We start from the raw sequence: 27595 nt of genomic DNA, 5'->3' as shown, positions 1-27595 counted from the left end.
GCTTCACAGTCATTAGACAGGTCATTGTTCTTTTCTATGTGAGTTCAAGATAACCCTGTGATGTATAGCACATAAATTTTATGAGGCCTCATCACAGACTTAGCGGATTGGCCAGCCGCTTATTGGTTTCCACCCAGCTGGGCGACAGCGCGCCCCATCTCCTCATCGTTGTAAATACGGAAGCCCTTCTCCTTGGTGACACTCGCCAGCTGAACGTTCTTCGCGTCCAGCTTTTCCTCCATAACTTGCTTGAGCGTCTTCAAGACGAGTGTTTCCGCCTCGGGAAGCGTCAAAGAACGGTGGTATTCGTTTTGTAGCTCTGCCTGCGCTCCCTCACTTCCGGACCCGATGGCCTTTGCGTCATACCGGTAAAATGTACCGGAGGGCTCGGCGTGATACCTTGTAAGACGATGGGTCAGCGAATATTATTCGTCGAAGATGTAGTGAGTTTGCCAAAGACTCGAGATTAGGCAAGTTAAAGGGCTGCAGAGCGACGTACAGCTGAGGACCATCCTCGTCAATACCAGCAATTAGAAGAGCCACACCGAAAGGTCTGCTCATAACACTTTCCTCGTCATCTCCGGTCTCTCCAAATCGCAGGGCTAAGTCACAGATCGCCTGCGTGCAGCTCTCGACACGCAGAGGTTCAGCGTAGTGGAAGGCGTGGTTCTGAGTTTCGACACGGGCATGTTCAACTAAGGATCGGGCATCTGCCTGCAGGCCGGACATAGCACATCCAATATGCTGGTCAATCTCAACGATCTTCTCGACGGAGGACGCTTCGAGCAGGGTGGATGTGACACGCTTCTCGACACCCAAGATGACACCTTCGGATGTTGCTACCTGTTGAGGCAGTTAGCGGGATTGTCGCGGATATTGTCGAGGAGCTCCTGGATGTTTCGTAGACATGAAGGGCCATGTGAAGATCCGCTGGTAAGGGCGAAGGACATACACCGATGGCGGTCGAACCGAGCTTGATAGCTTCGAGCGAGTATTCAACCTGGAACAAACGACCCTCCGGGGAGAAGGTGCTGTGATATCCACCGTTAGAGTGAATCAAAGCGAGTCGGTGGTTATACGGGGAGGGTATCGTACTTGATTCCACGGTCTGGAAAGGAAGAGTCAGATTGGGCTTCAAGAGGAGGTCTGATGGAGCTTACCGTATTCCGATCGCGCGATAAACATTTTGAATTATATGAAGCGTGTAGTTAAAACCAAAAGACTCAAATACGTAGTGCTGAGGGAGTAATTAGAATCAGCAGTAAAGGCGCAAGGCGTGTAGATGGGGGAGATGGGGAAGCTGAAGCTCTGGATGAAGCTCTGAGGATGATGGCTACGCAAGTCGCAAGTGCCTGGCGGAGATCTCAGGCATCAAGGCAACAACATACACCCACCGCTCGGACAAAGCATCGGGACTACGCATGACCATGACCAGCACAGATCTCGTTTTCGGCGCCTAACGTTGTCAATCTATTCAATCTATGCATAATCTGCCCTTACTATTGTATATTGGGGGTCCATGTCCATCAATGACCGCCGCGCCAGCCACATGAACCCGCCACGACCCCGCGTTGCGTCCAGTCGCGTCGCCGATGCTGAAAAGCCCGGTTTACGCGGCGGCACAGCTTCTCCATTGCAGGCAGAAAACATGGATCATCGCGGGAGCACGTCTACTCAGAAGAGCAAAGTCCCCAGGGACCATGTCGCGTCCGAAAAGCGAGCCGAACGTCTCGTGGTTCAGACCAAAGACAAGGTACAAAGCCGAACTAGGAACCCAGTGAGGGAGTCACCCAGCGCAGGCAATCGTGGAGAGGGCGACAAGTCGTGGTCGAAAAGGGCCAATACAGCGGGACCTCTCAGTCCTAATCTGCGGAAGAAGGAAAAAGATGCTCCAGATGGTGAGACATTCGCCGAAACTCAAGATCCTCGGCAATGTACTGACTCTTACCAGCACCATGGAATCCGCACGCTTCTTTGATGCCCTACACCACTGCGCCGCTAGCTAGTCGCGTATCCGTACCTCCGCTGTCCTCGACGCTACCGCAATCGCTTCAACCTGCACCTCTACGCGAACTGTCTACAGATGAACAAGAGAAGGCGATTCTGGAGGACCTGCTGTTTGTTTTCATGGGATTCGAGGGCCAATACATCCAATACCAAGCTCAATATGACCCGACGGCGGAGAAGGACCGACTGTCTGGACCGGCCTTTCAACTACCGCCCGGGCTTGATCCTACCCTTAGGGACCTTACAAGGTCCATGTTGAATATGGCTACACATTACAGTGCTCTGGAGGCATTTGTGGAACTCTTGAGTCGTGCAGAATACGGGGCAGTAAGCCATGCCCTTTGCGCTACGGTACGAAAGCTCTTGAAGGACTATTTAATACTCGTCGCTCAGCTAGAGACGCACCTGCTCAACAACCCAAATTTCACTCTACACGTACTCCGCCTTCATACAATGCCGACCGGCCAATGCCTGGCTCAGCTGTACTCACTAGGCCAGGAGCTTCTCCGACGCAACGGCCTTTTGGATCAGGACCTTGATGAGTCAATTGACGATTTTGACGACGTTGATAACATCCTAGAGCAACTTCGAGAAGGCGGAGATTTGGTTCCTGGAGCCATGTCTAGCAAGAAGATATGTAAAGGCGGCAATGTACTGCGGCTATTGACCGAGCGATTGGCAACCTTCTCCGGAGATCCGACCACAAAAACGCTCTTAGAAACTCTTCTTCGAGAGTCTAGCAGGCCGTACATGACAATGCTCAACGAATGGCTTCACCACGGAGGCATCAAGGATCCGCATGGGGAGTTTCTCGTCAAGGAGCAGAAATGGATCAAGCGAGAGAGGCTCGAGGAGGACTACACGGATGAGTACTGGGAGAAGCGATATACTATCCGCGATAACGAAGTGCCGCCACAGCTCGATAGCGTACGAGACAAGGTACTCCTAGCTGGAAAATATCTGAACGTGGTGCGAGAGTGTGGAGGAGTGGATGTCAGCAAAGCGGTTAAGGATGTTCCAAAAACGTTCGATGACCCTCGCTTTTTGGAAAACGTTAACGCCGCTTATACATATGCCAACGCCTCCCTACTGAACCTCCTGTTAACAAAGAACTCTCTTACTACTCGCTTCCGTTCCCTAAAACATTACTTCTTCCTTGACCGATCCGATTTCTTCTCCTACTTCCTCGAACTTGGAGCATCCGAGCTCCGCAAGCCAGCCAAGAACGTCAACGAAAGCAAGCTACAGTCACTTCTTGATCTAGTCCTGCGACAGCCAGGCAGTATTGCCGCGCAAGATCCGTTCAAAGAAGACGTCAAAGTCCGGATGAACAAAGTCGGTCTGACCAAATGGCTCATGCAAGTTGTCAGTGTCTCCGGTATCGACCAGGACAACCCAGAAGCTGCTCTAGAGAAATACCAAGCACCGCAGGCAGGGAGCGACGATGACAAAGATATTGTTGGCTTCGATGCTTTGGAACTCGACTACACCGTTCCCTTCCCCTTATCCCTCGTCATCAGTCGAAAGACGGTCCTCCGATATCAACTTATCTTCCGGCACCTGCTATCTCTCCGCCATCTTGAATCCATGCTCTCATCTGCCTGGCTGGACCAAAGCAAAGTCTTAGGTTGGCGCCATAAATCATCCGACCGACGGCTGGAGTTATGGAAGAGGCGCGCTTGGAACCTTCGATCGAAGATGCTTGTCTTCGTGCAACAACTACTCTACTTTTGCACGGCGGAAGTAGTTGAGCCGAACTGGCAGAACCTCATGGATCGCGTGAATGGTACCGATGCAGACGGGTCAGAAGTAACCCACAACGGCACCAAACAGGTCAACCGAACAGTCGACGAGCTGATGCAGGACCACGTCGATTTCCTGGATACTTGTCTGAAAGAGTGCATGCTGACGCAGGCGAAACTCCTCAAGGTACGTTGCGTTGACGTCGTCCTGTCTTCCCCACCTTCGAGTACTGATCATGTCTGCCCAAATAGATCCACTCAAAGCTCCTAACCTGCTGCACAATGTTCGCCTCCTGGTCCGCAGCACAGCTAGGCCGCGCGCTCGCCACAGCCGACCCAGAGCTAAGCTCAAACCCCGCTACATCTGATGGACGCGGGTATGACCCTGCGCGCCTTGGAAAGCTCGAGGATGTATTGAAGCGATACGAGGACCACTTTGGCCGCCATCTGCGCATTCTCATGGATAGGTATGTCAGGCTCCATAAATGTTATTCCCTGCATTCTACTCACGAACGTCATTTGCAGCTTGAATTACTTCGCCGCAACTGAGAGCGTCGTGTTGCTGAAACTAGCGCATGCCCTGAGCTCCATCAGTAAGGAGGACTGAGCTACACCAAGGCTGCCAGTCCGAGTAAGGTCTACCAGTACCGTGATATGATTATTCAAGTACCATATATACCCGTCGTCGCGTGAGGCCATCATCTCACATCCAAACGTTCTACCACGGCGAGTATATCCACACACACTTACCCGTGCCTCCGCGTTGAGCGGGGGTTGCAACCCAACATTACTCGCCAGAGTGTACGCTCCATACAAGCGGCCGTGACGTCCTTGTCCGAGAGACGACCAGATCAAAGCTCCGAGCGATCATTCGGAGTCGCCTGACTGTACGTCCGTCTCCTTGAACCATTCGAAAACGTAACGGATTCGATTCGATTCTTCTAAAAGTATCCATGCATACTCTTGAATTATATGTTCATGTTCCAGATTCTTTGTGCGACTAGGCGTTTGGGTTAGGCGCCTAGGCTAGGGCAAGGGATGACTCATTGGAATGTTTATATCGCTTAACTTTCATGATCTGTTCCCATAGCGCGGTATGAAGTGAGGATACGGGGATATACATTTACACTGTCACTGTACGATTGACTAAACTAGTAGTCTAGACAGTCTAGGAGAACCTAGAAATCATGCCTCAGCTGCTCAATTTCCTCAGACAACTTACGTGGTTTGATACAGTCCGACTACTGGTGGAACGAGCACCTGGCTCCAGTAAATGAAGTATCCATTGTAAACTAGGGCAGCCATGACCGAGTATACTCCGTGATAGTCGATTTCCTCAGCATGGAGCCTTGACCAAAGCAAGCGCGGTTGAATGACACCCCGCCGAGTTTCACGGCGGAGTCCCACACAGTGGACACTGGAAGGACGGGTCACGGGCGGTTGTTATCGCCGCGCTCTTCCCGAAGGTGAACCGTGGCTCTGGGTTTCCCTATCAAACCCTCATTCAACGTCTACTAACTCGTTCTGTATAGACCCAAGAATATGGGTATACTCTGCATCAGAGCAACAAAGCTGGAACCGGCTGAACATGCATGAACACCCTGACTGTGTGTTCGACGTATTACAAAGGGCGCGCTTGGTCAAGTATCGCACTTTATCGATTTGAGAATAGCGTGTCCCGCTTTTATGCAGCAATTCGAATCAGGAACAGTGCTCCAATGCCAGCATGCATCCAGCATGCCGCCCAAACATCCATGGCCTTGCTATTAATGTTTCTGGGGCCAGAGCTGCAGCCAGCCGGCGAGTTGCAATCATGTCAAGTCAACGGGACGAAGAAATCCGTAAATCTGCTAAGCATTTCCGTGATCTAAGCTCTTGCTATCGGAATCAATGTAGGCAATGAGGCACTATAGGGCCACTTGCAGGCGGAGATTGCTCGCTGAGAGTTGGCCTGTTTCAGGGCTCCACAGCCGTTGTGGTCATTGATCCTTGAGTGCCCCATCGCTCGAATTGTTCTAGGACTAAATGAGGGTTTGCAGAGTAGCCCACTGATGTCATTGGCTGGCTGTCCAGGCAGGTAGATTCATCTCCATGGTGTTCTCGATTCGGCTTGATGCCAATTGAGTGGTCATCTGAAAGTCCTAGCGTCGCTTTCCCAGGGCGAGGATGCAGGCAGTGAGCCTTAGGGGAGCGGTGAGCAAAGGGTGGGAAGCAGAAATGAAGGAAAGGAAGAAGAATCTAAGGAATCCTGCAGATTAGATCGACGGAGACTCCTGAGTTTCGCGTACGCTATGGGCCCGCTGCAGATTATGTGAGTATCTTCATATTTGGGCTGCCCACTAACCTGTGCATAGAGGTGTCCCATATAAAATTTCCATCCAGTTTGACTATTGTCGCAAGGGCGCCACGTGCCATCCAATAGCACAGGAAGAATGGAATAATAGCATTCTAGGTCCTTCGATTTCGGCATATATCGACGGCCCTTTAGAGACGGATGGCCGCTGAATCAAGCCACAGAGAGACAAGGGTCCTTTCAAGCCCTAAAAGGCTTCAGCTGCGTAATCGCTAAATCGGTCAATTTCTTTTGAATCTGACCGGCCTGCGGAGTTTTCCTTGCAAATCGCTGCCCCTCCGAGACACGCCGGTCACTTATGGCTGGTTCCTCGTTCGCCGTCCAATTTCTGTTTGCGGTCTAATTGACTTCCTGACGTGCATATCTTTCAGTCACTAATATACTGTAAAGCTCGCATAACCCCACTAAAAGATCTTTCGTGAATTCTGATCATGTTGTGTTGGTGGTGACTGGAGTTCGCTATGTTTGACATCCCATCACCGCCGGAGTGTTACAATGAGACTGCGGCTTGCTGCATGTTTCCGGCCCCGAGGATTTGGTCGAGGGCAGCCAATGCCTCGGAGCCAGGGGTGTCAGAGTAAGCAGCGCAGAGGCGATTCCCAGACATCCAGCTTGACCATCTAGGGCTTGTGATCGAAAACTAGGGCCATACGATGACGATCTCTCCGGTAACACCAACATTCTTCCATTGCGATTCGTTGATTGTACCATTTTGGGGTGCACTGCCGACCCCTCCGTGGCCTTGCCCTGCGATACTGCGTGTATGTAAACATTTTATACCTGGGAAGGTAAACATGTATCTCGGTTAGACGAAGAGGACGGCAATAATAAGGACGCCACGGGCGAGAAGCCTTGAGCCATGGATCTGTCGTCGCAGCTCTCTTCGCCTCGTGTGGAACGAAACGCTCATAGCTTTGCTTCATGTACCCGCCGTGGGCTCCCATCGGACTGAGACGCGAATGGCTCTAGGCCGAGCAAAGTCTTCTCCCAACTGTACGTTTCGTACCTGGGTAAGAATGCGTGCCCCGTGCGATAAGTCCTTTGCTGGGGCATCTCAAGAAAGAGCGAAGATAACTGGTCCTTTGTCCGCGCCCAGCGGTAATCCTAGGCCGATGGATTGCTCTGCCACATCGATCGCTTCAACAAAGACTCAAACCACACTAAGCTCGCGCGTCACCGGCCACAGGTAGAATTTCAACATCCCACCTTGCTATGAAGCCTGTCTTCCCCTCTGAGCCGGCTCGCTAGACGACACAGAATTAACAGAAGCTTTACCACACAATCATGACGTACGTCTTTCTCCAGCCTGGGCAGATAGTTGTGGGGAGGCTCTGACTTTGTGCCTCCGAAGGAGCCCGAACTCACAGACAGAGGAGCTAGACGATGAATACCTCCGCGTTATCTCCATCCAAGGTCGTCAGTATCAGCAGTATTCGATTGAAAACAAGGTCTCATTCGAACCGGTGGACGAAGTAAGATTGTTCTCGTGTCTTACTTTGGAGCTCATCTCTAAATGCCAATAGGATGAAGCTGAACGATTGGAGCTTCAGCATCGGATTTTCAACAAAATGTTTGACAACCGCCTCGTCTTTCCTCCTATCCCAGGGCTTCGAAGGGTGCTGGACTGTGGATATGGCACCGGATCTTGGGCCGTAGATATGGCGGAGCAAAACCCTGACTGCGAGGTTGATACCCGTATACACGCATGATGTTCTAAACGTTGATTAGCTGACCTGTTGTGTTGTTAGGTAATCGGAGTCGACATTTACCCTTTCATGAACCCAGATGATACACCGGAGAACCTCTGGCTCCAAGTAAGCTGCCACACCTTTGTCTTCCAGAACCCGCGCACAACCCACACTCAAACACTCCTTTATCCCCGCTATACCAAGGTCTTACACTTATCCTTTTCCCTAAGACGAGTACAACCACCCAGCGGGCTGGCAAGGTTGAACAGTAAAGCTGACGACCTACTCGCCAGGTAGATGATCTGAACCGTCCCTTTACCTTTTCTCCGAATTGCTTTGACCTTGTCCACTCTCGACTCCTCGCGACGGGTATCAATCGGTCCCGTTGGCCATCATATATTCGAGACATCAAAAGGTTCGACCCTTGATGGTGGGGTTGTACCACCAAGCCAATTTTTGATAGCACATGGCTAACGGCTGGATGGCATAGAGTTCTCAAGCCCGGTGGGTGGGTTCAACTGGTTGAGATATATTTCAATGTACAATCAGACAACGGCTCCATCACCGAGAACGACGCCTTGAGGCAATGGAGCTCGCACCTCATGAGATCAATGGAAGACATCAAGGATCTCAGGGTTGGAACTCGCTTGAAAACCATGTTGACTGCAGCAGGATTTACAGAAGTTGATACAAAGATGATTCCCCTGCCTCTTTCCGCGTGGCCTGACAGTATGCCCCCGTCAAACTTTCGTGCCTGTGCTATGCCATGGTGCTGACGATATACCTCAGACCCCACGAGCCGAGAAATAGGTACGATGAATAGTGAGAATATCACGAGGTTGCTTGCCTCCTTATCCCTATACCCTATGACTCGGCATCTTCGTATGCCGCAGGCGCAATACCGAGATCTGATATCCAGGGCCCAGGGTGAGGTAGTCGACCGAAGCCTGAAAGCTTACTTTCCACTGTAAGGCCATAGCCCCGAGGATGTGATGCAGTCTTCTGATAGCATAGATATGTTTGTATCGGACGAAAGCCTCGGTGTTGAATGGGAATGAAACGATGCCCGGCTGGCTAGTCCGGCGGTGATTGCAGAGGAGCCTGGTTTGCGATGAGATTTTGCTAAACTTGGGGGGTATCCTGTGCTCAATCGACCAGTGTCGCCAACAAGATTGATGTGATTAACGCGAGTTAGTGCCTAATTTCAACTCGAAAGTGGTCAGTTGAGTGAACACTGGTATAATCAAGATTCATTGCTGCCGCTCAAACTAGAAATCAGACCATCGGAATAGATTACAATGGCTTGCCGAGTACCACAAAAAGGCTTCGAGGAGGTCCCGGTTGTCAGACTTTTGTCGCCTTCTCAGTCCGTGACGAGTAGTTTCAGGCTCTTTTGCATATACGCAAGGCAAGAGGAGCAAGACGTGCCGGTTCCAATGCCTGAGAATAAACCGAAGAAGCTCCAGTTTCGGCAAGAAATTGCCTCTTGACGTCCAGCTAGGTCAGCTTCCAGGAGGGCGCGTCTTTTGTGTTGCTAATTTCCTGGGGCTAGCATGCGGGATCGGCGGCAATAGCATTCCAGGAAGAGAAAAGGGAAGCAAGGACGAAAGGTATAGTAATAACAGTAAGAAGAATCAGCATCACTCACAACACTCATTTGGAGCCCTTGAGGCTGGCCAGGGAAAAAAGGACGTGATGGACGTGAAGAGGGGGAAATGAGGGGAGGAAACGTTGATGAAAGAAAATGGAAGGAGAAGCCCCAACCCGACATCACGGGCGCTTGAACCTTACGGCTTTCCACCAATTCAACCTTGGAAGAACCCTCCACCTTGACTCGTGCTCGGGGTCTTCTCTCAAGCTCTTTCTCACCTGGCTTCTGCACCTGGCTAACACCGAACCAACTTATTGCTTCAGTCATTCAACGATGCAGCATCTCGATCTTTGTTTGAGGAGCTCTGTCTCGACATTATAGGCACGCAACCCAAGTGTGCTCTTTTCGATTGAGACCCGAGAGTTACTGGAAGACACATTGCTTGTTACCTTGAAGAGGAGCTACGCTAGATACCCGAGCACTCATCGATGTCATCTCAATCACCCCTCCGGTCAAGGAGATATTCCGAGACGTGTGTTATCGCATGCAAGCCCAGTGAGCTACGTCTGGACGAGCAAAGAGTATACCAACTTATGGATCGATCTATAGAGTATCTGCCTACCTGCTGTTCCAGTGCTAGGAGCCGAAATCGTTTACTTGAGCCGAACTATTGTTTCAGATCGGCGGGCTCTCATGGTTCCCAGTCCACCTACACGGCCATAAAGATACCCAACCTTTGAGCCCAAACTTCCTCGAACGCAAAGGTACTCTATGGCAAAGCCCCGAAGCATACGGTATCTTCGAAACACGTATCTCTACCAGCAAAGAGACCAGTCCCACCTTACCTCGTATTTAAGTACTGCGGCTAATTCCCACTCATCACCAATCCAAAAACCATGGTCCTGGTATGGCTACAACCTACCACGTACTACGGAACTAGCTAGGAGCCGGCGCCCATTCCAGGGGTTGGATTAAATGTGCCTGAGATTGAGCAGGCCGATCTCAGGTCGGACCTGCTCCGTAGTTCGCTCATAGTCGACGCAGTCTAGAACTCGGAGTAAATTAAGAATAAGATGAGGTCCATGCGTAATATGCAGGAAATCGACTGTTTAGTGAAGTAAGGGTAAGGGTCGAGACTGGAGCCGGAGCCATGACTACTAGTAATGTCTGCCTGATTTATGCCCTCTCCTTAAGGCTGCTAGACCTTCCCTATCCGGGTAAGTGGCCGCGGACCAAAAATGTTTCCGCCATCAAAAGAATTTCACAAACATCCAACTTGCGGTCCATCTTGACCACCTGGGACTCATTAAAAATGCCTTCTACAAACAATAAAGAGAAGCCGTGGGATACGGATGACATCGATAAGTGGAAGGTGCGTACGCGGAAGGGACAACTTCCTCTCCGCTCCTCATAACTAACCTGTATTTTCTCCGCTAGATCGATGAGTTCAAACCAGAAGACAACGCCGCCGGTAACTTCGCCGAAGAATCCTCATTCGCTACATTATTCCCCAAGTACCGCGAAGTATATCTGAAGGAAGCATGGCCAATTGTGACGAGGGCGCTGGAGAAGCATGGAATCGCTTGCACTCTGGATTTGGTCGAGGGTAGCATGACAGTCAAGACGACACGGAAAACTTTCGACCCAGCAGCGATCCTCAAGGCTCGTGATCTGATTAAGCTGTTATCGCGAAGTGTTCCTGTTCAGCAGGTAGGTTATCACATATCGGACCTACAATTTCGTCCTTTTCTCTTCTAACGCCATACTTTTTGCAGGCGCTTAAAATCCTCGAAGACGGCGTCGCATGCGATGTGATCAAGATCAGGAACCAAGTCCGCAACAAGGAACGCTTCGTCAAGCGCCGCCAACGTATCCTCGGGCCGCAAGGCTCAACCCTCAAGGCCCTCGAGCTCTTAACGGGCACCTACATCCTCGTGCAGGGAAACACTGTCGCCGCGATGGGCCCCTACAAAGGTCTGAAGGAAGTCCGAAGAATCGTCGACGACTGCATGGCCAACATCCACCCTATCTACCACATTAAAGAGCTCATGATTAAGCGCGAACTCGCCAAGGACCCCACACTGGCCGCCGAATCGTGGGACCGATTCCTCCCCAACTTCAAGAAGCGCACATTGTCCAAGCGTCGCACGCCATTCAAAGTCACCGACAAGACAAAGAAGGTCTATACTCCTTTCCCGCCGGCGCCGGAGAAGAGCAAGGTGGATCTGCAGATCGAGTCTGGAGAGTACTTCCTGTCCAAGGAGGCCAAGGACCGCGCGCAGAAAGAAGAGGTCATGGAGAAGCAGCGATTAAAGCGCGAGGAGAAAATGAAGGAACGGGAGAAGGCGTTCGTTGCACCGGAGGACTTGGAAGAGGCAGAGAGGGCCAAGAAGGAGAAGAAAGAGAAGAAGAAGAAGCGGAAGAGGGAGGCAGAGGCAGAGGCGGACGCCGATGTGTCGGAGAAGAAGGAAAAGAAAAAGAAGAAGAAGAGCAAGTCGAAGGCAGACTCGGACGACGAATGAGTGAGCATGGCTTGATGTCTGCTTGTCTTCTGTTTGTCCTTTCTGGCTTGTTACGTTGTTTTCCTAGACCCCTTCTGATGTATTCCTAACTTTAGGCGCTAGGCATGGCATGGGCTGGCGTTATACAATTGTCTGAACATTACGGCAGAACTAAAATTTATTTATTCATGGCAGTCATCTTAATCCAAATCGTAGATAAAATGTTACCTATAGGTTGCGACTTACGAATAGAAACAGGCCAGTCTTCGTTCGCCCTACTCAGCCCGGTATATACATACATTGAAGCTGATGTGCGAAACATAATCTGGTCTAGTTCTATGTCAGACGCAGTTCTCCGTATTTCTTCAAAGACCAATAAACCATCGAAGAAACAAGTACATAAACTAAGTAAGCCCTATCTATCTACTTACAACCCCTCTCCCCTTGCCCTCCAACCGTCACTAACCTTTTTCCCCTCCAAAAAAACCTCCTGCTCCCTCTTACTCACTCCCAAATCCAAAAAGAGCGCCAACCCCCCAGCCGCAAGAACACTAACGCCCAGCAAAAAATAAAACGGCAAGCTCGCATTCCCACTCTCACTAGCATCAACAATCGCACTGCTGACCAGCGGTCCAATAAAACTGCTCGTCTTGCCGACAATGCTAAACAGCGAGAAGAACAGGAACTCGTGGCCGCGCGGCGTGACTTCGGAAATCATGATTTGGGAATAGCTGTACCACGGGCACACGAAGAGCCCGTAGTAGGCCTGGTACGCCCAGATCTCCCAGGTGTTGTGGAAGCCGAAATCAGCTGTGAAGATCCCGACCATGCCCCACAGGTCGAGGAGGATTATGGAGGCTGCGATTGCGTGGAAGAGCGTTAGGGGCGAGAGGGAGAGGCGGGTTTGGAGTGTCCAGAAGATGTAGATTCCGATTGCTTGTGCGGCGATTCCGACGATCAGCAGGTAGGTTAGTTGCAGGGTGTTGTAGGCGACGATGCTGTTTTGCAGCGTGGAGATCACGGTTACGGTTGTGTTTAGGGAGTCGCCAAGGAGGAAGTAGCCTGTTCACGTTGTTAGTTGTGGTCCTAGGATAGAGTCAGGCCAAGCCAAACATACCAACAAGATAAAGCAGACTCTGCTTAAGCTTCCAGATCTGCCTCGCAGCGACATAGATCTGGCGCAGCCCAGCCAGAAAGATACTCCTGCCCCCAGTATCCTGGCCCGGCCGTCTCTTCTCAAGAAAGAACCAAGGCAGCGAAACCAGCATCCACACCCCACTTGCAAACGCAATCAGGACACTCAGACCCCAGTTATTATTCGCCTGGCTATCGTCAACCCTTAGCCCAAACATAATGCCCACAATGACGGCAAGGATGAAGATCTCTGCAACAGACTGCACGTAGAATGCCACATTCGCCAGCTGGCTGCGCTTCATCGTGTCTGCGAACTCATACTCTTCTCGCGTGATAGAGCCCGCCTGGTACTCGTCGGCCACCTGCTTCATCTCAGCCGTGTTCCGCGCGAGGCCCGGGAACGCAGCCGTCCAGAAGGTTAGGGTTGTCTGGTAGGCGATCAGGCCGACGATATACAGGCCCACGGCGACATGCCACTTCTCGGCATCGTGGATGCCCAGCCAGCCGAAGCCAATCCCGTATGCGACCAGCGATAATCCGATCAGAATATTTGGGCGCCACGTGCCGAAGTCCGCGAAGCTGCCGATTACGAGGAAGACGAGGACCTGGATGGCGAAGGAGATGCCGTTGCAGAGGAGGACGATGCTCTCCACTGAGCGGGGTTTGCCGGCGAAGAGGAGCAGTCCGTCTTCGTTTGCGGCTTGCGAGAGGAGATTTTGGAAGGCTGTTGGTGCGAAGTCTGGATATGTCAGTACTAGGTACCTATATTGCTAAGCTTTGCCAAGTATTGGCTTGCGATGCACTCACTGAACAATGAGAGGCCGTTGTTTCCTATGTAGTAACTGGGAGGGATGGTTCAGCAAAGATTTCCTTCAGCGTAGTATGTTACGCACGCATAGTAAGCCCATATCTCTGATCGCGTCGTCCGGTAGTTCTCGTCGAACTGATCGGGAGCTGTGGGCTGTTCGGCATGCGCTTCGGCGTTGATGTCTCGGACAGTTGGGTCCTGGGGTTTCCCATCTGTGTCCCGGGATGCGACCGCCATGCTGATAATGCGCTTGGTGCGCTTCGAGAGAAACTGGCGATTCCTTCACCAGAATCTAAATCTCAAGATGGAGGGGCAGAGATTTTGCAATCCCGCCACGGAGGGTTCGACCGCTCAGTCCCGGCGCAAGCGATAAGCTAGATGGGCCAGACCGAGATGGAGAGCCATTGGAGCAGCTAAAGCACGAGTTTTAGACGGCTGGGGTGGGAAACAGGGAATGAGGGAATGGGACTCTGCCGATCGTGGTGGAGTGCGGGGTGCAGTATTTGGAAAAGAGATCTTATCATTCGACAGTGTCTAGTATTGTAGGGTAGTCTACCGAGTATATGCGCTCAAATATACATTGACCAGGTATCCAAAGTTTATACAAGCAAAATCACAACTTCGCTTGCCCGCTCTCAATCGACGCCCAGCTTGGCTCCGTAAGCTTCTCATACTGTGTCCCATTCAACCAATACAGCTTATCACCATTCCAGTCGCCGAGAGGGTTCCAGCCCTTCTTCGTCAACTCGCCCTTGGCCTGCTTGAACGTGACGCCCGTCGCAACCCTGAGTGAGTTAGTTAGACCATACACCGCGTCGAGGGCGCATACTCACTTTTCAGTCAACCGGACAAGTCGCGGTACAGCATACGACGGCACGCCCTTCTTCTTCAGCTCCGCATGAAGCTTGCCCATAAACTCATTCGCCGCGGCCTCGGTGTGCTCTTCCAAAGTGATGCCCGCTGCGCCTGCTTGTCCATCATACGCTCCCAGCTTAACACCGTACACGACAGCGTCATGGACACCAGGAATGGCAGAGATGTGATCTCGAATCTCTCCCGCACTGACGTTCTCGCCCTTCCACCGGAAGGTATCGCCCACCCGATCTTGGAATTTGATCCACCCGTCCGGCTCCTGGACAAGTAGATCACCGGTTCGTTGAAAGAGGTCTCCCTTTTCAAACACGTCTCGGAGAAGCTTCTTCTCGGTAGCGTCTTCATTCCGTAAGTACTCAGTTAGCATGCCGCGGCTCCTCACTCGGCCGATTGCCTCTCCTTCCTCGCTAATCTTTGCCCTGACACAGAATCCTGTCTTGGGGTCCCGGTAAGGTAGCTCTGTGTCCGGATCGTATTTCACGATGATTGTGTCGTCTTCAAAGAACCGTCTGATTGGTCCTGAGAATCCAACCTTTCCTGCTCCCCACGACCCAAAACCGTGGTTATCGTACTTGGCGACACCCTCCGTTGAGCGATAGAACTCGCGAATCTCGGGAACGTTGAATCTCTCGCGGAAGCGGTCCCAGATATCTCCTCGCAAGCCGTTGCCGGAGGCCACAATGCAGGAATGATTCTGGTCGTAAGGAGACGCAGGCGTAGCCATGAGGTACCTGCACAACTCTCCAATATATAGAATCCGGGTAGCTCGTGAGTCGTGGACGTCTTTCCAGAACTTAGACGCGGAGAACTTGCGGCGGATACACAGGGTTCCTGAGTTCCCCACAGAGTAGCACAGCCCGGTGAAATAGGCCGTGCCGTGAAAAAGTGGAAGTGAGCAGTAGGTTCGTAGCGGGAAGTATCTCGAGGGGTTGTTAGCATCTCGAGATAATGGATTTGATGTTATCATGGCCATCATATTGCGGATGGCGCACGCCTTTGGCTTTCCGGTAGTCCCTGACGTATAGATAAGTGCTGATAGATCTGTCGGTGTTCGCTTTGCAGCTGTTATTCTGGAAGGCGAATACTGCTGTAATTCCGCGGTTGTGATTAGATCAGACACCGTAGAGATGCCGTCGAAAGAGGATATGTTGAATGACAGGTGTGGCAACTCGGAGCACACATGTTGTGACAGATCAGGAGTAGAGATAATAAGCTTGGAGCCGGAGACATTCAGACAGTGTACGAATGTGTCATCTGGTTGCCGTCGGTTAGAGTCTGTTCAGAAAGTAGTTAGGGCTATAACGTTCATACCTCGCAAGTTGACGTTGATCAGCGCAGCAACAGCCCCGAGTTTCGAAAGCGCATAGATAATGGCCACCATCTCCGGCGAGTTGGTAGTAAAGACAGCGACGAAGTCGCCTGTGCCAATGCCTCGCTCACTGAGCAGAGTGGCCAATCGATCCGCAACTATACGCAATGAATTAGTCTCGAGTTATACCTAGAGTATGCAGAACGTACGGTCTTTCAGCTCGGCATATGTCCATGATTTCCCCTCAAACCAGATAGCTTCAGCTGAGCCACGCTTTTCCACCTCAACCACTCGATGAAGCATTCCATAGACGGTAGGCGTGTCCCCTAATTGACCCATGCGCTGCGCAAGACGTTTTCCAAAAGCTCGATCACCTATCATAGTGGATAAATCTGTAGAGACCGAGAATTTGGCATCTAGGTAAGCACCGGCCGCGACTGACAAGGCTGATGCCATGGCCACGGCGGGCACACCGATCTCAGACAGGAGGTCCATGGCGAACACTGCCAAAACGCAGAGGAAAGTAGACAATATCAACCCCACAATCATGATGGGCGGCCAGGCTAAGCCTTTTATCTATCCTGGGTCTGGAGAACTGGATCGCTGGAGCGAGCCTAACGTAGGCACGGAATCTGGGGACGGGAACTGGCGCTGGGCCGGCTCCGTACGTGTCATTGGGGCGAAAGCCGGCAGTGCAATGACATGTCAGATCCGAAGGCCGACAAAGGCATTTGCATTATCTGTGACGGAGCCCGGAGTTTTGTTTGGTCCATTTGACCCCAAGAACCAAGGGCGCTAACAAGGGCAGGGCATTGAGGCATTCGTCTCCCTTGTTTTCCCACACCCCCAGCCATTGTAGAGTCGTGAACCGGAAGTTCCCCGCACGTTTCTTTGTACAGAGTACTGCATCTTCGGGCCGTTACACCACATTTGCCGTACGGTGTGCAACAAGCTGTACAGGCATCGTGCCCTGGGACCAGGATGGCTCAAAAATGAAATGTCCAGAGACCATGTCCGATGTAGATCGCTTCCCCAGCAAGCCAAGATCTGCTCTGTCACCATGGAGTTCCACACCGAGGCAGCCGAGGCCTCCAGCGATACCGTATCTTACGCCCCTGTTACAATACTCGGCATCTCGTCTGGCTGGGGTCCCGAACCTTACCAGTCTTCCAGGTTCCTTGATCAGTATCCCAGCCTGGATGCTGTCCATCAGGTTTGCGCATCAGATGGTAATTGATCTATGAATGAGATCTTGTAGAATGGTGCCGACAACCTACCGCCACCGAGATCCTCGCAAAGCGTTGATCGGCTGGAATGCCCGTTGCTCAAGCCGACCGACTCTCGGCTGTACTCCTGGCCCAGTCTCGGCTGATTATTGATCTCCTTCTCCAGAGCCGCGGTTGATAGACTTGCCCCAGCTAATCCATATAACATACCGTGGGGAACTTCTCCGCTCGAATTTCTCTTTTTCTCCTCAAGCATATACTACATCCTTCAACGATGTCGTCACCTCAGCAAAGACTCTCCTCTATTGCAAACCAGCTCTCCGGCTCAAGCGCTGCAGCTGCAAGGGAGAAGCTGTTGGCCAAGAACCCTGACGATGTGGTATGTTGACCGCCACCATCTAACAGTGCTAGGGCTCACTTTTCGGACCAGGTAATTACGCTCGCTGTTCGAACGCCACTCACCAAGGCGAGAAAGGGTGGCCTCAAGGACACTCGTCTCGATGACCTGCTTATCTCATTACTGACGGTATGTCGATTTCACCGCCCATCATACCGGAGTAATTGGCCTAATGAATCAAAAAGAGTGTGCGCGAAAAGTCAAAGCTGGATCCCAATCTTGTCGAGGATGTTTGCGTCGGTAACACCCTCTGCCCTGGCCAAGCATATGTTGCCCGCTCTGCCGTGCTCGCAGCAGGGTTCCCCGCGACAACCGCAGCATCCGTTACAAACCGTTTCTGTTCCTCTGGGTTGCTGGCGATCCAGAATATTGCAAACCAGATCATCGCCGGATCTATCGATGTCGGAATCGCGGTTGGTGCGGAGAGTATGAGCACCAACGCCGATGGTGGTGCGCCGGGCCTCTCTGAGGCAATCCTGTCGCACCCTCTCGCCTCGCAGAACACGCAGCCTATGGGCCAGACCTCTGAGAACGTTGCCGGCCAGTTCAACATTTCTCGTGAGCAGCATGATCAATTTGCTGCCAAGAGCTACCAGAAGGCAGAGGCCGCCCAGAAGGCTGGCTGGTTTGAAGATGAGATCGTCCCCGTCAAGACAACAATCAAAGACCCCAAGACCGGCGAAATCAAATCCATCGTCGTCGATAAGGATGACGGTATCCGCTATGGCACAACTGCCGAATCGCTAGGAAAGATCCGCTCCGCATTTCCTCAATGGAAGCCCAGCAGCACTACTGGTGGCAATGCCAGTCAAATCACCGACGGTGCTGCCGCAGTCGTTCTGATGAAGCGATCCCGCGCAGAGGAGCTCGGTCAGCCTATCTTCGGCAAGTTTGCTGGTGCGACAGTTGTCGGCTTGGAGCCCAGAATCATGGGTATCGGCCCGTCTTATGCCATTCCCAAGATTCTCTCCAAGTTCGGCTTGACCAACAACGAAGTTGACATTTTCGAGATCAATGAGGCATTCGCATCCATGGTATGTGCATATCCTGACTGGCCCTTGGGAAAAGCCGCTAATTGTCGATAGGGTGTATACTGCGTTCAGAAACTCGGCCTGGATGAGGCCAAGGTTAACCCTCGTGGTGGTGCCATGTAAGTCTCGATTGTGTTCCCAGAGTTTCCATCTACTAACCCCTCTAGTGCCTTCGGTCATCCTCTCGGTGCCACCGGTGCTAGGCAGGTTGTTACTGCCTTATCCGAGTTGCGACGAACGAACAAGCGGGTGGCTGTCACTTCCATGTGTGTTGGGACGGTGAGTACTAATTTCCCGCCAGACCCTCAAAACTAGACTGACATTTTTCTTGTAGGGCATGGGTATGGCTGGTATCTTTGTTTCCGAGCATTAATGGACGATGTGATGACTTCTATTCTGTATATATTATACCGCAAGCATATGTTCAGACAACGAATGTAGCGAACACTTTCAGGTCCAGAATATGCGGAGATGGATGGAGACGAGTGGGGCGGTTCCGTCCGATGAAGGCATTTAAAGTTGTAAGAGGAGTACATATCAACATCTTCAATTAACGCCAGAGGAACAAAGACGAGACGAGCAGTTGCGAATCTCGGACATGGTATTCCAAGGGTAATGTGTGTACCAAGTCTGCCAAAGCGTAATCAGCTATAGGCGCCAAGAGATGGCTTGAATTAAGGCCTGTACTACAATCAATCACGTGCGCCCAGCCATTCGTCACCGCAGCAAGCGTCCCATGACACCATCCCCATCTGCATCTCCATTCTCCAATCTCCGATCCTTCTCCTCATCTCCTCACGACTGTGTACCTTCAACTGAAAGCACGTTTAACCAAGAATCTTGCAGCTTATACCAAATCGCCACTTACTTGACCGTTCTCGCCCTTGAATCCGTTTCGCTTTCCCTCCGCAGCCATGAAGTTCTTATCGTCCGCCGCCGCGCTGCTTTGCCTGGCCCCGCTGGCCGTCACTGCCACGCCCACTTTGTTCTTCGGATACTCCCAGGATGTTATCGCGGATGGAAAGAATGTCGCGGGTAACAACCCTTTAGAGTATTGCTCAGAGCCCTCTGGCGACATTCTATCTATCAAATCCGTGGACTTGGCTCCCAACCCTCCTAAGGCGTAAGTCCTCTCATTCGCTCTTATCTCTACGCTTCTCGTGCTAATCCTCTTCAAATAGTGGTACAACCCTCGTAATCAATGCTAGTGGCAATCTACACCACAAGATTGAAGCGGGCGCCTACGTCGTTCTCGAAGTCAAATACGGCTTGATCACCCTCCTCCGACAGACTGCCGACCTGTGTGAGCAACTCACGAACGTGGATTTGAAATGCCCCTTGGAAGAGGGCGAGATGACCCTGACCAAGCAGGTTGACCTACCGAAGCAGATTCCTCCGGTATGTATCATGATCCTCCGATGCTGAAGAACCGCCAACTAACCCAGCGCGTGTGAAACAATAGGGCAGGTACACCGTCCACGCGGATGTCTATACCAAGGACGACAAGAGGATTACCTGCTTGGATGCCAAGAACATCCAGTTCTAAGCGATTACGGATTTGCAACCTTCCTATCACACTCACAATCATTCACCTATGTAACGCCTACACGATTTGCTGCTCTGCCTCCGCCCCATGATATATTCTTGGCATTATTAGCTCTCTGTTCGTCTTGCAAGTTATTTTATCTTCTTTTCTCTTTATATTCGACCATATCGGATCATGTCCATCTCCTCGCGGTGCCTGCTGTAATGTATGATTGCTACATCTTTCGTGGCGTTCGGCATTTGTTCAACTGTCTCTGCGTGACCTTTAACATGCATAATACGCAATCAGCATAGTGCAGTCAATTTGCCTCAACTTGTCCAAGGTCGTTTGACTCTGGAAGCGACTTTAGAGTTTCATTACGGTTGATTTTAGTGCCCATGACACATACGTCAACTGCGTTACGCATAAAGCGTCACATCGGTAGAAATTAGCTTGCATCAGCGACCGCCAAGGCCTGTAGCTGACCTCCTCTAATGGAATACGGATCACTTTTACGGCCAGGGTTTTTATACTGCTTAGGCTACAGTAACTACCCATGGAGCCGGATAATCAATAAGACCTCTACCGCCGACGATAGCCATCATGAAGGCCTAAGCTCTCTTCGGAAATCGAAAGTGGGCGCCTTTCCCAGGATGTAAATGCTGAATAATATATAACAGAAACGAAGACATAAGACCGAGTAATCTATTCACCGAATAACCGACGCACACGCTTCAGAACACTATCCTTCTCAGGGTCGTATGGGTGGTCTTTGCTCGGGATCTCGAGGACAGCGGGGAACGCTTCGGAGTAGGAATCGACGACGTGTCGGATGCGCTCTGCGACCTGCCGTAGCCGTTAGCACCCCGGGTCCATTTCTGCCTATTTACAGTATCGGCCTCTCGAGTCTGTCACGACGTACATGTTGGTTGATCAGGAGGACAGCGATATCGTTCCGTTCCTGCGTGAAGTTCTGGAACGCTTTCTCGATCGTGGAGTTCTCGGTCTTTGCGTCGACGACGAGGAAGTTCCGTTGGGCGTCTGGGGGGCCTGTGACGTGCTATATTTGGGATTTAGTATGCTGCCCGCTGCGGACCTCAGTTTGAATACTCACCCCGATTCCGGCGAGCAGGAGACCAGTTACGGAGCTGGACGGGGATAGATTAGCGATGGCTTTTGTCCCCATGGTCATTCGGTGGTGAGTTACTCTTCGTCGCCAATGACAGCCAGGAACTGTCGGTCCTTTTATGCGAATCCCGCTGTTAGATAGAGTCCGCGCAGTTGGATGAGGGGGTATCGGCGGTACCTTGTAGGCCACGGTACCTGCCGCCATGGTGGTTGAGCGGTTGGGAGAGGCCAAAGACGTTATCCCCAGGCAGCAGTTCAATCTGAGTGTTAGTGCACAAACAGATCTTAGTCTGACTCTGTCTCGAGCAGCTGTCAGTTGTCCTTGATGTCCCCGTCGGTCGCCAATCGTCATCCCGAACGGTGCTAGTTCCACAGCTCACTCACTATCAGCGCTAGCGCCGCTTATCTAAGCCGAAGCTCCCCCATCTTTTTTCCTTTACTGTTGACAGTTGTGTTGCCCACGGTGTTTACTTTTCCAAGTTGGTTCAGAGCTCAGAAGGTCAATATATGGCCATATTTTGCTGACCTAGAGCTTGGCTTTAACTTACTTGGCTTTCATACCGAATAACTGCTTCATCTTCTGTTCTTTGAGCTTCCGTTATCTGATATCACCATGCCGCGACTTGTACGCCGTCAGCCTCTGGCGGAGCGTATCAAGTCCTACTTGAACCCGCTGGATTTCCTGCTTTGGCTTTCGGAAGAGATTGATGCGAACGACTGGGACCAGTTTGCGAAGGATTGGGCGACTACGCTGGGCATCGTCCTGAACCTTGTGTTCATGATCGCGAGGGCCAACAGCCGGTCAAAAGCCAGTGATGCGATCGATGATGTGTTTGGCGAGGAAGTTGGAGTTTCGTACCTCAGCTGGCTCGTAAGTCGCTTTCCGTCCGGCCGTGCTTGGGTTGAACATGGAAATTAACTAGTCGCTACTAGGCGTCGTTCATTGTCCACTTCCTGATCTGCGCCTCCGCTTTTAATACCTTCTATACGTTCCAGCGCAAGCGACACTATCGCATGTTTGAAGCCTCGATTGATAAAGCACCTGCTACTCCATCCGCTCATCGCGTTCGCGTTAACTCTACTCCTGTGACGACATCACCCATTCGATACCTTGCCAATGCACTGTCTGGATTTGCTGAGTCGAGGGCTCATCCGAATGCCGAGCGTGATGTCTGGGAGGTTGCGGTCTGGGATCCTCTACCGATTTGCCTCGACCTCTTCTGTCTCTTTAGTCCCGGGCATGTTCTTATCTATTGGCTCCTTTTGCCTACCCAGCTTTCTGACCCTCGTCCAAGTGTTACGATCGTGACGAGTCTCGTGGTGACCACTCTTCTATCCGTGCAGATGTCATTCCTCTCGTCGTTCTTCAAGCAGCAAGCGAAAGACTCTCAGATCGTTCACAAGGAAGTGATGCGCGAGTACGATGCAAAATTCGTGCATCCACGAACCCAGCCTTTGATGAGAGAGGTTGGAACCCAATTCTCAGGTCCTAACTCTACGTTTGAGGAGAAGTACAACAAGGTCGACACTTACACTCCGGCCGTTGTAATTAACAGAGGCTTTAAGACGAGCCCCAACCCTAACTATGTAAGGCATATTGATCCCGAAGGAAACACTTCTCGAAATAACTCCTTTACTTCCACGCCGTCACGAGCACCTTACTCAGTGCAAACTCCCAATCATTTACGGGATGCTTCGCCAATCGTCAAAGCCCCGCTAGGCTCTATTCGCCAACCTCAATTCCGACCGACCCCTTCTCGCGCAGGAGATGGTGGTAGTCTGGGAATTTATTCTCATGCCAACTCACCTCTACGGAAATCTACGCCGGGTAACTTTGATCGTCGTTTGCATAACAGTGGCGACTTCTTTTACAGGGAAAAAGGTGCCCGACCCTCAAGCCCCCTTAAAAAGAGCAACATAGCCGCCGCTCCGAGTTCGGTCACGCCAGTGACCAGCAAAAGCAGTCTTCGTCGTGAGACTGGTTACTACTAGTCGACATAGCAACGCTTTATAAAGACAAGCCTACAGCATTTTATTACCATCGCATCTAAATATACGGAATATCCAACGTCATTGCAGTCGCGGGGTCGCAGTTCATTCGAACTTATCGTTATGCATGCTGTTTTCACAAGACAGTCCTGCACTGCTGTTACTGTCAGTGTTGGAATGTGGCTGGGATAATCTTGACCGAGGCATTGCGACGGCCGATTAGATCTAACGTCATTGTTGAAAAGGTCACAGTCAGCATTGACGCTCGAGATCCAGGAGGTTTTAATATTAAAGGCTCCTCCGAGCCTCTGCCTCTGGAAATCACGGATCGACATCAGAGGGTGCACCTTCCGTTTTATGAAACTTATATACCAATGATGCAGCTTCCATTCCGAGCTGCATCGGGACTTGTTGTGAGCATTCCACGCTTGTTTTTGTGGTGCATTCTCGACCGTGGCGACTCAACCTGGCCAACATTCCATCGCCTTCACGCTCACTTATACACGAGCTGGCCCAGCCGTGCCGATTTGGACATGATCTTCAATTTTCCTGACCCATTGACTTCTGTGCTCTGATGGTCCTTCCTTCGACACTCAGCTAGACGCAAAGTCGACCCATCACCGTCTCGATTTATTCTCGACAATCACTCATGGAAAAGGCGGTTGACTAAAATTCCGGCGCAGACTCTAGAGTCGACATCGCCAGTGCTTGTTGCCTGGACGTCCGATATGGCCATGGCCTTCGACCGAATGAATGGGCATCTGCTCAACCTTCAAACTCGACCACGTCGTAACAAAGATGCGGGACAAGATTCCGACGCGGGCGGCACCCGTATTAGTGCAGTCGAATTAGCAACTCGCTCAGATAGCACGAGCTCGGAAGCCGATACATCCGCAACATCTCCTCGATCCAAGACCACTCCCACCAAACTCCCGGTCCTCAAAGTTTTCACAGATAAAGACAGCAGAGAGCGAAAAGACACTGCTACGTCAGCTAAACACAAAGAACGTGGCGGCTCACCTGAATATGATTCACCCAAATCGCTCAACCAGGATCGCGAACGATATTGGCGAAAAATAAGGGATAAGGTGGATGGAGAGTCCTTATCGCCGCATGACAACGAGAAGCAGAAGACACACCACAACGGGGCGTACCGAAAAATCATGTCGTTCGCAAACTGCTCGCGACAGGAAAGATCGAAGTATAAGTGGAAATCCTCGGGCGGCTCTTCGGGTGGAAAGTCGTTCAAGATGGGGAACAGCCATGCAGCGGGGCTGGGTACTACGGCTCCTGAACAACTTGATGGCCTAAAGGAAAGCACTTCAATTGACCAAGATCGATTTTCGGAGGGGAAAGGGAGGATGAACAGTAATCATTCAGCTAGCTCGAATGGAAGTGGACTTTCTAGCCAGAAGTCCAAGACAGGAAGTACTACGACCGAGTCATCCTACAACTCGAATTCTTCCGTCTCTCCTATATCTGGTCCTTCTTTCTCGATGAGGGACTGGGAAGATAGGTTCGTCGTCCAGATGCCGTCGGCCAGGGAGCCCAACCCTCCTACTTTGAATGTGCGCCAAATCGCCCAGTACCAACGAAGCATCGAGAAAGTGCAGAAAGAAGGGGGTTCAATGGTCGACCCCGACACCCTCCCTAGCCCACGCACTACGTCGCCGGAGCATGCCCTCAAATTTCCTGAACACGTTGGGAAGCGGCCAGCAATGCTCGACGGTCAGGATTCAAGAACATCTCTCTCCGACCATGACGCCGACAGTGGGCAGGCATACAACTCCAATCATCCTCGCTATTATTGTCCTGATGAAATTGGCAAAAGATTCAGCACAATTTGGGAAGAATCGTCGTCCGGCCCCAAACAGAAGCCGCCGCCACATGCAAATCCAGATGGTTCTTTTTTAGGATGCAAGGAAATCAATGGGCCACACGACCGAAATCCCGACGAAATTCTCTACTTCTCGACGCCGGACCGCCCCAAAGTCGTCAATATCCCGCCCTCTCGTATGCCCCGGGTGTCCAAAGAATCAAAACCGGGCGTGGTGCACCGAGGGAAGATACCAAACGGAGAGACCAGAGTCGTTCAAGACGAATGGGAACCAATTTCTCGGAATTTGAAACATGCCCAATGCTCGAAGCTATCTCCTCGCCTCCTGTGCCGGGAAGGGCAATGCCAGCAACTGACGACAAAGAAGTTTACGAGCCCCGAAGAGAAAAGCGAGCAAGATTCTACCGGGAAGCGGGCCGTGTCATTGGAGAACCAGAGGCCTGTGCCCAGGGCGGACGATGTGTTCATTATCACACCCACTATAACACGTACTATGGTGACTATGACAGATCTGAAAGGCCATCTACCCAAACCCACGGGAATCAGGGAACCAGTTGCTCGCAGCGCCGGCGAACTCATCACCGATCCCCGGACCAGGTTGCCGGCAAACACGAAAGCGGGTGTCCCGCCCTCGGGTCTACGCCGGGCGAGTCAAAATTCATGGGTAAAATCAAACGCGCCTTCCGCAATGCATTTAGACCCAGCTCGGACCACGAACATTCCCACCGGAAGACAAAAAGTAGACATCAGGGTCGTCGCCGCAGGGAAACCCGCCGCAGGGGACAAACCGCGGGGTATGCGTGGGTTCATCCGTACGCCAGGCATCCCGAGGTCATCCACCGAGTCTCGCATCGATCCTCCCGAAGATAAAGCATCGGCATCGTCCGTCTCAAGCTCACCAACCAAGGCGGCTCCTGTACTATCCAGAAAGTCGACTCCATGTCATTCGGAGGCGCCGAGTCCGCAGCCGGCCAGTAAAACAACCCCGTCCCCGACCAAGAGCACACCGGAGCCCCGAGGCACTGTGATGCAAGCGAAGATTACTGATGTGGCTGAGTTAGATGGACACCAAATGGATGATCGTCGCGAGAATAACCCCAGCGCCAAAGCCCCGTCTTCCAACCAGAACCAAACAAACAACGAGACACAATCCGACGCTAAGGGAATCATGAGCTCGGAGACTCTTCATATGTTCATTGACATGGTCTTCCTGTTTGTCGCTCAGATGCAACATCTCTGTTGTCAGATTAAAGAGAATCGTGCCTCGAAGGTCGTTCTGCTCAAGCTGTTCGTGAACGGGATATTGGGAATGCTTGAGCATTGTTTACACGTCCTCAGAAAGGGCCTTGCTGTCATATCCGCATACAATTCCACCGGAGTCTGGCCCAAGGCTAACGACGACCTTGCCTGGTTGTTCACTGATCTCGGTCAAGCCTTGGTATACCTCGTCGTGCTGGGGTTTGTCGCTATGGTGATCGCACGAGCTGTGAGATTTGTGATCCTCATTGGCACTTGGGTAGTGTGGCTTGCGAGACCGTTTGCCTTGACTTTTCGTACGATTTCGCGGGTTCTATCTCTATAGCCATCGTTAAATTATCCTCCCTTCAATGAGATCGTTTCTTGAATCTTGGTCTGGCTGAAAGACTCACGTCTTTCATCTTGTATTTTTATGTCTAGACCCGATATTGGCTGAGCTATTCTTTGGCGTACCATTCTTATGCGACGGTCAATACCATATACATTATTTGCGCTCCTAAGCAATCCGCATATGAGTCTTTGCCTAGGGATATTCACGGAAGCGTCGATGTGTAGACCTGAGACTTCAAAGAGGGTATGTATGAATATCCATCTTATCCTAGACGATAGAGCTTGGGCATTCTATTTAAGTTTGTCTTCTGTTGGCAATAAGCCAACGCAAAATTTGTACCTGACTCTATCTACTCAGCTCACTCAGGTAGGTATGTACCGCACCGCCCAACCACCTCCACCGTAATGCAGATATGGAAGCAGAAAGAAAGACAAAGAACAAGAAGGAAAAAGATGCATATGGATATCCAAAACCCATGCAAAACTAAGCGAAAACAACAAAACAAAAAAAAAGACAAGTCTCCAGTCCATCCGTATCCCATGTTGAAGAGGATGCGCTCGCTCACTTTTGACTCGGCGACTGGCAATAGTCACAGCCGCCAAAACATCATGTTGGTAAAAAACTCCGTTCCGCCATCCCGATGTGTATAGTGTTGAATAATAAGACCGCTCCCCTGGCTCCCTTTATGCTTGGTGCCTTTTCTGATTTCCCCCGGAAATCAAAGATGATCATGTTGAATAGTAATGTGTGTTGAAGAATTTTCCGTGCCGAAAGGAAAAGAAAAGTCGTAATGCGAGGGTATATTGTTGAGAATCGAATTGAAAATTAGGCATGTTGAATTAAAATAACGCTGAGAGGAAGAAATCGT

The 27595-nt window shown here is 51.3% G+C and overlaps 12 protein-coding genes across 12 annotated transcripts; 8 read left to right on the top strand and 4 right to left on the bottom strand.

Annotated features, from left to right (window-relative positions):
• Window positions 1-2: 2 nt before the first annotated feature.
• Window positions 3-1304, bottom strand: pup2 (proteasome core particle subunit alpha 5). The gene is made up of 5 exons (XM_073724928.1): window positions 1161-1304; window positions 1096-1108; window positions 953-1031; window positions 500-843; window positions 3-399 (listed from the first exon to the last, which is right to left on the bottom strand). The coding sequence occupies exons 1-5, from the start codon at window positions 1183-1185 to the stop codon at window positions 120-122; spliced, it is 741 nt and encodes a 246-aa protein (XP_073582394.1). The 5' UTR covers window positions 1186-1304; the 3' UTR covers window positions 3-119.
• Window positions 1305-1450: 146 nt separating this feature from the next.
• Window positions 1451-4951, top strand: BDW74DRAFT_155942 (gamma-tubulin-complex subunit SPC97). Its single transcript, XM_073724927.1, has 4 exons — window positions 1451-1898; window positions 1952-3936; window positions 4002-4216; window positions 4275-4951. Exons 1-4 carry the CDS (start codon window positions 1520-1522, stop codon window positions 4354-4356), a joined length of 2661 nt encoding a protein of 886 aa, XP_073582393.1. The 5' UTR covers window positions 1451-1519; the 3' UTR covers window positions 4357-4951.
• A 2435-nt stretch (window positions 4952-7386) lies between these two features.
• BDW74DRAFT_179658 (uncharacterized protein) lies at window positions 7387-7811 on the top strand (the record flags this gene model as incomplete). The annotated part of the gene is made up of 3 exons (XM_073729520.1): window positions 7387-7391; window positions 7454-7574; window positions 7626-7811. 3 exons carry the CDS (start codon window positions 7387-7389, stop codon window positions 7809-7811), a joined length of 312 nt encoding a protein of 103 aa, XP_073582392.1.
• A 140-nt stretch (window positions 7812-7951) lies between these two features.
• Window positions 7952-9062, top strand: BDW74DRAFT_155935 (uncharacterized protein). The gene is made up of 3 exons (XM_073724926.1): window positions 7952-8205; window positions 8281-8757; window positions 8805-9062. The coding sequence occupies exons 2-3, from the start codon at window positions 8606-8608 to the stop codon at window positions 8836-8838; spliced, it is 186 nt and encodes a 61-aa protein (XP_073582391.1). The 5' UTR covers window positions 7952-8205; window positions 8281-8605; the 3' UTR covers window positions 8839-9062.
• Window positions 9063-10662: 1600 nt separating this feature from the next.
• On the top strand, window positions 10663-12080 carry BDW74DRAFT_37355 (KRR1 small subunit processome component). Its single transcript, XM_073732640.1, has 3 exons — window positions 10663-10753; window positions 10819-11091; window positions 11157-12080. The coding sequence occupies exons 1-3, from the start codon at window positions 10694-10696 to the stop codon at window positions 11901-11903; spliced, it is 1080 nt and encodes a 359-aa protein (XP_073582390.1). The 5' UTR covers window positions 10663-10693; the 3' UTR covers window positions 11904-12080.
• A 229-nt stretch (window positions 12081-12309) lies between these two features.
• Window positions 12310-14095, bottom strand: BDW74DRAFT_185995 (MFS transporter; the record flags this gene model as incomplete). The annotated part of the gene is made up of 4 exons (XM_073731167.1): window positions 13910-14095; window positions 13824-13858; window positions 13000-13755; window positions 12310-12944 (listed from the first exon to the last, which is right to left on the bottom strand). The coding sequence occupies exons 1-4, from the start codon at window positions 14059-14061 to the stop codon at window positions 12310-12312; spliced, it is 1578 nt and encodes a 525-aa protein (XP_073582389.1). The 5' UTR covers window positions 14062-14095.
• Window positions 14096-14437: 342 nt separating this feature from the next.
• BDW74DRAFT_168840 (putative bifunctional fatty acid transporter/acyl-CoA synthetase (FAT1)) lies at window positions 14438-16501 on the bottom strand (the record flags this gene model as incomplete). Its single annotated transcript, XM_073726904.1, has 4 exons — window positions 14438-14609; window positions 14658-15951; window positions 16009-16164; window positions 16216-16501. 4 exons carry the CDS (start codon window positions 16499-16501, stop codon window positions 14438-14440), a joined length of 1908 nt encoding a protein of 635 aa, XP_073582388.1.
• A 359-nt stretch (window positions 16502-16860) lies between these two features.
• BDW74DRAFT_155927 (putative peroxisomal 3-ketoacyl-coA thiolase (Kat1)) lies at window positions 16861-19256 on the top strand. The gene is made up of 6 exons (XM_073724925.1): window positions 16861-17611; window positions 17663-17758; window positions 17815-18663; window positions 18715-18779; window positions 18828-18939; window positions 18995-19256. Exons 1-6 carry the CDS (start codon window positions 17507-17509, stop codon window positions 19031-19033), a joined length of 1266 nt encoding a protein of 421 aa, XP_073582387.1. The 5' UTR covers window positions 16861-17506; the 3' UTR covers window positions 19034-19256.
• Window positions 19257-19435: 179 nt separating this feature from the next.
• BDW74DRAFT_155926 (ML domain-containing protein) lies at window positions 19436-20707 on the top strand. Its single transcript, XM_073724924.1, has 3 exons — window positions 19436-19783; window positions 19842-20058; window positions 20123-20707. Exons 1-3 carry the CDS (start codon window positions 19575-19577, stop codon window positions 20204-20206), a joined length of 510 nt encoding a protein of 169 aa, XP_073582386.1. The 5' UTR covers window positions 19436-19574; the 3' UTR covers window positions 20207-20707.
• Window positions 20708-21645, bottom strand: BDW74DRAFT_155922 (H(+)-transporting V1 sector ATPase subunit F). The gene is made up of 5 exons (XM_073724923.1): window positions 21492-21645; window positions 21393-21427; window positions 21300-21333; window positions 21108-21245; window positions 20708-21031 (listed from the first exon to the last, which is right to left on the bottom strand). The coding sequence occupies exons 1-5, from the start codon at window positions 21516-21518 to the stop codon at window positions 20891-20893; spliced, it is 375 nt and encodes a 124-aa protein (XP_073582385.1). The 5' UTR covers window positions 21519-21645; the 3' UTR covers window positions 20708-20890.
• A 157-nt stretch (window positions 21646-21802) lies between these two features.
• On the top strand, window positions 21803-23464 carry BDW74DRAFT_37284 (Nur1/Mug154 family protein). The gene is made up of 2 exons (XM_073732638.1): window positions 21803-22184; window positions 22247-23464. The coding sequence occupies exons 1-2, from the start codon at window positions 21927-21929 to the stop codon at window positions 23303-23305; spliced, it is 1317 nt and encodes a 438-aa protein (XP_073582384.1). The 5' UTR covers window positions 21803-21926; the 3' UTR covers window positions 23306-23464.
• A 441-nt stretch (window positions 23465-23905) lies between these two features.
• BDW74DRAFT_37286 (putative NTP binding protein) lies at window positions 23906-26727 on the top strand. The gene has a single exon (XM_073732639.1). The coding sequence runs from the start codon at window positions 24031-24033 to the stop codon at window positions 26719-26721; it is 2691 nt and encodes an 896-aa protein (XP_073582383.1). The 5' UTR covers window positions 23906-24030; the 3' UTR covers window positions 26722-26727.
• Window positions 26728-27595: the final 868 nt, after the last annotated feature.

The sequence above is a fragment of the Aspergillus multicolor genome (genome assembly GCF_047715735.1).
Source record: "Aspergillus multicolor strain CBS 133.54 unplaced genomic scaffold BDW74scaffold_18, whole genome shotgun sequence".
Taxonomy (NCBI): Eukaryota; Fungi; Ascomycota; class Eurotiomycetes; order Eurotiales; family Aspergillaceae; genus Aspergillus; species Aspergillus multicolor.
The sequence above is the reverse complement of the archived record's forward strand: the minus strand, read 5'-3'. Positions and strand labels throughout refer to the sequence as shown.

Bases quoted from the DNA above. Each gene is read 5' to 3' on its own strand.
- pup2 (XM_073724928.1), bottom strand. From the start codon at position 1,185: ATGTTTATCGCGCGATCGGAATACG. The intron at 844-952 runs GTATGTCCTTCG...CTGCCTCAACAG, and splicing joins TCGGTTCGACCGCCATCGGT to GTAGCAACATCCGAAGGTGT. The intron at 400-499 runs GTACGTCGCTCT...TCGTCTTACAAG, and splicing joins GACGAGGATGGTCCTCAGCT to GTATCACGCCGAGCCCTCCG.
- BDW74DRAFT_155942 (XM_073724927.1), top strand. From the start codon at position 1,520: ATGTCCATCAATGACCGCCGCGCCAGCCACATGAACCCGCCACGACCC. The intron at 1,899-1,951 runs GTGAGACATTCG...GACTCTTACCAG, and splicing joins GGAAAAAGATGCTCCAGATG to CACCATGGAATCCGCACGCT. The intron at 3,937-4,001 runs GTACGTTGCGTT...CTGCCCAAATAG, and splicing joins CGCAGGCGAAACTCCTCAAG to ATCCACTCAAAGCTCCTAAC.
- BDW74DRAFT_155935 (XM_073724926.1), top strand. From the start codon at position 8,606: ATGAATAGTGAGAATATCACGAGGTTGCTTGCCTCCTTATCCCTATAC. The intron at 8,758-8,804 runs GTAAGGCCATAG...CTGATAGCATAG, and splicing joins CTGAAAGCTTACTTTCCACT to ATATGTTTGTATCGGACGAA.
- BDW74DRAFT_37355 (XM_073732640.1), top strand. From the start codon at position 10,694: ATGCCTTCTACAAACAATAAAGAGAAGCCGTGGGATACGGATGACATC. The intron at 10,754-10,818 runs GTGCGTACGCGG...TTTCTCCGCTAG, and splicing joins ATGACATCGATAAGTGGAAG to ATCGATGAGTTCAAACCAGA. The intron at 11,092-11,156 runs GTAGGTTATCAC...TACTTTTTGCAG, and splicing joins GAAGTGTTCCTGTTCAGCAG to GCGCTTAAAATCCTCGAAGA.
- BDW74DRAFT_155927 (XM_073724925.1), top strand. From the start codon at position 17,507: ATGTCGTCACCTCAGCAAAGACTCTCCTCTATTGCAAACCAGCTCTCC. The intron at 17,612-17,662 runs GTATGTTGACCG...TTTTCGGACCAG, and splicing joins CCAAGAACCCTGACGATGTG to GTAATTACGCTCGCTGTTCG. The intron at 17,759-17,814 runs GTATGTCGATTT...TGAATCAAAAAG, and splicing joins TGCTTATCTCATTACTGACG to AGTGTGCGCGAAAAGTCAAA.
- BDW74DRAFT_155926 (XM_073724924.1), top strand. From the start codon at position 19,575: ATGAAGTTCTTATCGTCCGCCGCCGCGCTGCTTTGCCTGGCCCCGCTG. The intron at 19,784-19,841 runs GTAAGTCCTCTC...CTCTTCAAATAG, and splicing joins GCTCCCAACCCTCCTAAGGC to TGGTACAACCCTCGTAATCA. The intron at 20,059-20,122 runs GTATGTATCATG...GTGAAACAATAG, and splicing joins TACCGAAGCAGATTCCTCCG to GGCAGGTACACCGTCCACGC.
- BDW74DRAFT_155922 (XM_073724923.1), bottom strand. From the start codon at position 21,518: ATGGCGGCAGGTACCGTGGCCTACAAG. The intron at 21,428-21,491 runs GTACCGCCGATA...TTCGCATAAAAG, and splicing joins CAGGTACCGTGGCCTACAAG to GACCGACAGTTCCTGGCTGT. The intron at 21,032-21,107 runs GTACGTCGTGAC...CGGCTACGGCAG, and splicing joins TCCTCCTGATCAACCAACAT to GTCGCAGAGCGCATCCGACA.
- BDW74DRAFT_37284 (XM_073732638.1), top strand. From the start codon at position 21,927: ATGCCGCGACTTGTACGCCGTCAGCCTCTGGCGGAGCGTATCAAGTCC. The intron at 22,185-22,246 runs GTAAGTCGCTTT...AGTCGCTACTAG, and splicing joins TTTCGTACCTCAGCTGGCTC to GCGTCGTTCATTGTCCACTT.
- BDW74DRAFT_37286 (XM_073732639.1), top strand. From the start codon at position 24,031: ATGGCCATGGCCTTCGACCGAATGAATGGGCATCTGCTCAACCTTCAA.